General features: G+C 43.2%; 1 protein-coding gene across 1 annotated transcript in view; it reads left to right on the top strand.

Moving 5' to 3' along the window:
* Positions 1-5,982: 5,982 nt before the first annotated feature.
* cdh24b (cadherin 24, type 2b) overlaps positions 5,983-6,457 on the top strand; it is a gene marked incomplete at both ends in the record, with an annotated part of 37,087 nt that continues 36,612 nt past the window's right edge. The window contains one exon of the mRNA XM_080439753.1: positions 5,983-6,033. Coding sequence (XP_080295879.1) covers positions 5,983-6,033 — 51 coding nt within the window. The remainder of the gene's footprint in view (positions 6,034-6,457) is intronic.

Here is a 6,457-nt window from a genome sequence, read left to right as displayed (position 1 = left end):
TTTCAATTTTCCGGTACGGCACATTTCATTGTAACACCACCGGAAACAGAATTATTTGGGATCCGGTTTTGACGATCACGCCGGCTCCCATTCTAAAGTCTACACTGAAACGCCATTTTCTTCGATTGTAGTTTTTCTCCTCGCTGATCACTGTTTAACATAAACCGTTCTAACTCAACAATGGATGCCCCGTTTGACACGTGGTTTGGACTGGTAGACACAGGGAGATGTCCGCGATGTTTACAAACAGTGCACAGATCAATCTTAAGGATTTTAACGACGTCTATGGCGACGTGAAAAAAACAAAAAACAACAATAAAACGTTGGCACTGGTGAGTACATTATTAACCTCTGGCGGTCAATGTGTTAATGGTGACTCACATGCTCAGTATCCATTTTTGCTGCTGGCCGGTGAAGTCATCATGTGTCCCCGCCCACCCCCGGAGGCGAGGTGGATTTCCAGCAGGGCGATTTGTGCATTGCCACAGAATTCTTTCCTCGACCTTGCACATAGCACCCCTCTGGGCAAAATCTGTATAAACTACCAATTGAAGACACACATGTTGCAATTGCACGAGGAGTTGGTGATGCATGCACACACACACACACACACACACACACACACACACACACACACACACACACACACACACACACACACACACACACACACACACACACACACACACACACACACACACACACACACACACACACACACACACACACGTACGCATGCACACTCACAAATAGCTTACAGAGAGGCAAAGCGCGCGTTCAGTGCATTTGGAAAGAGCCAATTGATATCAGTGATACCGGCTACACCAGGCGCGCGGATACACGAGCCCCGCATAAGCAAGCTTTAAAATTGGACTGGATCTATAAGTGCTTATGTGCGTATGCGGGGCTCGCGTGTCGAAGGGTGCGTGCGAGCACACACACACACACACACACACACACACACACACACACACACACACACACACACACACACACACACACACACATACACACACATACACATACACACCTTGTGGCTGTCTCTGCTCACACTGTTTGTTGGAGGAATATGAAGAGGTGAAGAGGCACAGTGGTTCATCTGAATGAAACGGGGGTTGCAGTGCCTCTTTTCACTATACCACTTCATCCAACTTCATCCACTATTCTTGGCATGCTGACTGCGGTCTTACTGAATAGCAGATGGGCTCAAATTACAGCTGGCTGTGTGCATTAAGAGTTTGTCTTCATGTATTCTCTAAATAAGTTTGGCTGGGGTTATTCACTGGGAATTGGGAAGAAAAACAGAGCATTTTCACACCACTCTCACGTAGGGATGGGGATCGAAAATGGATTCTACCATGGGGAAGCTATCGAGAATTGGAAATCAATACGGTTTTGGCCTATCAATTCTCTTATCGATTCTATTGCGGGACCTGGCGTGACGTAATGCCTTGAGAGACGTGACATTGTCTGTGAGAGTCACAACATTGAAATCAAGTTACTGGCACAAACATATTTCATTCAAATAAAGGTATTGACTTCTGTTGAATTGCGGTGAACTACCGGTAAAAACAAGGAACATGAATTTAATGGCTTGCATGGGCATATCTCTTCAATGTTGCAACCAGTTGAAACCAACATGTTCTGCTTTTGATTGAAATTAAATGAAAGTGATAGAGTGCCCCAGATTAGCACCAAACAACTACCAATATTTAAAAAGGATCGACAGCATAGGATCGACATTGTAATCGGATCGATAAGGGGACACATCTGTGTGTGTTTTATCTGTGTGTGCATCTGTGTGACCTCTTTTCTTTATCAAGAAAGGCAGACAGACAGACAGACAGACAGACAGACACACAGACACACAGACACACAGAGAGAGAGAGAGAGAGAGAGATATTTTGGGTTGTTGTGAATGCTGATGGGCGTATTGATTTTGCGTGTTAGACCTAATTTGTCGGTCTACTTGAAACATTCACTCAGTGCTTACACTTGTATTAGATCTTATTTTTGAATAGCCGAACTCTACCCGACCCGACCAATTAGAATAAATTGGCGGCCTGAACCTGGAGACAAAGACACACACAGTCTGAAACAATTTAATTCTGAAAGTGTAAAATGGACAGAAGAAAGTCGTTTTTTTTCTGTCCATATTTACACTCTCTGAATTCAATTGACGCTGAGGATTTTACTGTGCAGGAAGATCAACTTCAAGGCAAGGCAAGTATATTTGTATAGCACATATCAACAACGAGTGCTTGATACAAAACATTAAGACCATTAATGAAATAAAATGCAGCATCTAAAACCTCAATAAAAGGCAAGCAGCAAACAAAAACATTTTGTTTAAAAAGAACTGAGAGCTGTAGCAGACCTGCGGTTTTCTGCGAGTTTGTTACAGATATATGTTGTATAGAAACAGAACGCTGGTTCTCCACGTTTAGTTCTGACCTGTCCCTGAGAGGTCTGGATATAGAGATCTGATGTAGCACAAGATCAGATTTTGGCCCTAAAGCCCCTAAACCATTCAATGCTTTATAAACCAACAGTAGTAGTAGAGTATTTTTTTAAATCAATTATTTGACAGACAGGGAGCCAGTGTGCAAAGATTGAGTGATATGATCCATTTTCTTTTTTATTAGTGAGGACTAGAGCAGCAGTGTTCTGAATCAACTGCAGTGTTCTGATCGATTTCTTTCCTCCCCATAACAGTAGTTGAGTGTACTGAGGAGAAATGCACTGACAAGTTTTTTCCAAATCCTTTAACCCATTCAAGCCGGGAACGCATCTCTGTCATTTTAGATTTCTTTGGCTATCAAAAAATAGCAGATAAACAAGCTCATAGCGCGGCTTACCGAGTGCCGCGCTTTGAATTTAGATCTGCAATTTTTTGGGGGAAATCGTGGACATGTTGTGCAAATCTTTGAATGTATATATTTTTAAAGCGAACATTTGTAACTCAAATCTTTGCTTCTGGAGATTCTCCAAATGTCTTCTAAATCCTAACAGTTCTTTGAAAAAAACTTATGTTGCTATATATATCAGTGGTTCTCAAACTTTTTTATATCAAGGACCACCCAAAATGATGAATGATGTATTTGGCCGTGGACCCCCCATCTCAAAATATTTTGTTCCAGGGACCCCCAAAAGTTGTAACATGAGTTAAAAATGTTCTCTTAAAAAAAAAATATATATATATTCAAAGATTTGCACAATTTTTCAAAAATAGCAGATCTACAAGCTTGTAGCGCGGATAGCCAAAGAAATCTTAAAATGGCACAGATGCGTTCCCGGTCTTACAGTAATTACAGTAATGGTGTTAATCCTTGATATAGTCTAAAGGAGATACTGTATGCATGCTGTTGAATTCCATGAGTCCATGACTCTACACCAAGATTTCTGGCAAACAGAGAGACTTGAAGAAGTGCAGAAACTGAACTGAACGAGCGATGGGGAAGAGCCAGGACAGGGTGGTGTCAGACGATGATGGAGTTTGAGAAATGACAGAGAAATGCAGAAGAGGGAAGACAGAGAGGCTGAGAGAAAAAAGCTACAAGTACACCAGAGAGAGAGAGAGAGAGAGAGAGAGAGAGAGAGAGAGAGAGAGAGAGAGAGAGAGAGAGAGAGAGAGAGAGAGAGAGAGAGAGAGAGAGAGAGAGAGAGAGAGAGAGAGAGAGAGAGGGGACGGGGGGGATAAGAAGGAAGAAGCTTTGTCCCATGGGTACATGTATAAATGGGGACAGGGAGGGAGGTCAGCCAGGGACTCAAGTGGAGAGCTGGGTCATTAAGCCTGAGTTATACTTAGCTGCATGCAGGTGTTGCGCACTGTAGGGTAGGCGATCTAAAAGCTCACAACGTGTTGCAGCGCGACACATTGTGAGCTTGTCGATCGGCTATTTTCAGTGTGCGACAACCGCAAGCAACTATGTATAAATCCGCTTGCCTCTTATCACCGCTTATTCTTTGTCAGTCTCATAGGAACCCCAAGCAATGCCACAGCCTCTCTCTCTCTCTCTCTCTCTCTCTCTCTCTCTCTCTCTCTCTCTCTCTCTCTCTCTCTCCCTGATCCATTTTCCAAATACACAGATTCTCTTAAACGTGGAAGCAACTATAAACAAGCACTCGACTCACGCGTCACACACATACGTATGCATGCACACACACACACACACACACACACACACACACACACACACACACACACACACACACACACAGACACACAGACACACACACACACGTCCTTCACTCCCCGCTTCTCCACATCCGTTTGCTGGCTCTGTCCCATGCCTCATTCACTCTGTGGTTGTGTCTGGGAGCCATTTCACTTTATCTGTGAGTCTGACTCAGTCTGTCCAATTCAGCCCTCCAAGTAAAATATGCACACACGCATTTATGACAAGTAAGCAAGCACACACACAGAGACATGCATGCCTGCACTAACATACTCGCACGCACAATAAAACACTCATATTTATGCACAAACACGCAGGTAGACAGGTGTGAATATTTGCACTTATATACTCTCCAACACACTCTATTTATTCATATTAATTCACTCATTGTTATGAGATTTGTAGTGTGTTTTCCAGGAGGGTGTGCAAGGGCAAGATGAGATGGGACTTGATGCTAGACTTGATGCTAGACTAATGCAATCTGTGACACAACAGAGGGGCTGAAGGCTCGATGTTGATGTCATTCTGTGATGTGACAATAACGCTGATTCTGATTCTGATTCATTCTGGCTGCAACTGGGAGGAATGGAGGATATTGCCAGTGTCACTAAATCATACTGGAAATCCATGGATATGCATTGTGTTGCATTCTGTACTGATCTCTTCGCAGTTCTACATGACTCTATTCTATTCCATTATATTCAACTCAGCTCAACTTTGGTCTATTTTCTTGCAATTTCCACAAATTGCACCGTTATTGTTTCCTGTTTACTATTCTACTCTGACATGCTGTGTTATTCTTTTCTAATAATCACATACAGTATGATTGCCTACACTATCCCCTTTTTTCCCCTCTAGACCAAATCTCTTTACCGAAATCTACAAGCTCATAACATGTCACATGACGACATGTTGTGAGCTTGTTGGATTTTTTTTTTTTTTTTTTTTACGTAAGGCCCACAAAAGGGACACTGGTTAAAGTGGACACTGTAGCTATTAATGAACATACATGCTCTTAATCGATTGTGTGATACGGCATGTGCACTAGGCCACGCTGTAAGTGCAGGTAATTGAAGAATTAGCATTAACAACCTCCAGCACCCATAGCAGCTTGGCAGCACTCTGCAGCAGTGTAGCCACAGCGGGTCAATCGCTGGGCGGTTGCCTCTTTAAACAGTGGTTTAACAAGGCCCGACCTTGGGAGCACAGACTACAGCAGGTTTCTGTATCAGGAACGTAATTGCATTGCACCTGGTCAATGCCCCTGATTAAATGGATTGAATGAAAACCGGCAGTACTTTGGGGTATGACGTGTGTTCAGTCAGTACACTGTGGTTGTGTTTCATTTAGTTGTTGTTACTGTGTGCCAGCATGGACAGCTCCTGTACATTTAACTTCATGCTGGCACACGCTAACTCCTAAATGTAACATACACAGCTGCCAAAATGGCTTCTGTGAAAAGGGTCCATTCAAAGACATCTTGGAGGTGGAATCTAACTTACCTCGTTGTAAGGAAAAATAACGGGATTCTCAGAAAGCATCATGATTCTACATTTTCATCACATAATCATTAGCCACATGGCGACCGGTATGTTTATTATGGTTGAGAAATGCAACAAAATTCCATAAGTCCAAGTCTTATTTCTATGCTCTATGCTCTGTCACTATGACAGAGCACCCCTCCTATCTCCCTTTTGTTTGTTGTAGCGTGAAGGAAATCTCACAACAAAACATTGTTCAAACTTTAATCACACATTAATTAACAGGCCGTGTGTTTAAAATGTAGATACCTGTAGTGCATTGAATGAGTCCAAACAGCTTCTCTAGAATCAAGGCGGCGGAGCTGATGGGGATGGTACGGAGAGTGGAGGCAACTCAGTGCAAACAACAGTATGGCGGATCATCAACGAGATGTGTGGGCGCAAAAGGTCAAAGGAGGGAAAGGCTACAGGCAACAACCCGGAGGAGAGAGTGACCTCCTGGTTCACTTCTTTCTGGAAGCTGCTGGACACATACCCGACAGCTGTGGAGGAACTACACGCAATCCTCACAGATCTCCATATTTATGAGGGTCCCTTTATACTCATTTCACTGGAGAGTCATCCACTCTCAACTGTAGCAAAGGGAAAGTGCTGGGCCACATGGCAGGTTGTTAAGAACTGCAATCTAGACGTCATCATCCTGGATATCTGCAACCAGCTCTCATGAAAAACAACAAGCCGGATATGGTCTCTCTCTCTCTGACATCATGCCAGTGCCAAAATCTGGAGATTTCTCAA

The sequence above is a fragment of the Gymnoscopelus braueri genome (assembly GCF_963280865.1).
Source record: "Gymnoscopelus braueri genome assembly, chromosome: 10".
NCBI classification, from domain to species: Eukaryota; Metazoa; Chordata; class Actinopteri; order Myctophiformes; family Myctophidae; genus Gymnoscopelus; species Gymnoscopelus braueri.
This window is presented reverse-complemented; position numbering and strand designations above follow the sequence as displayed.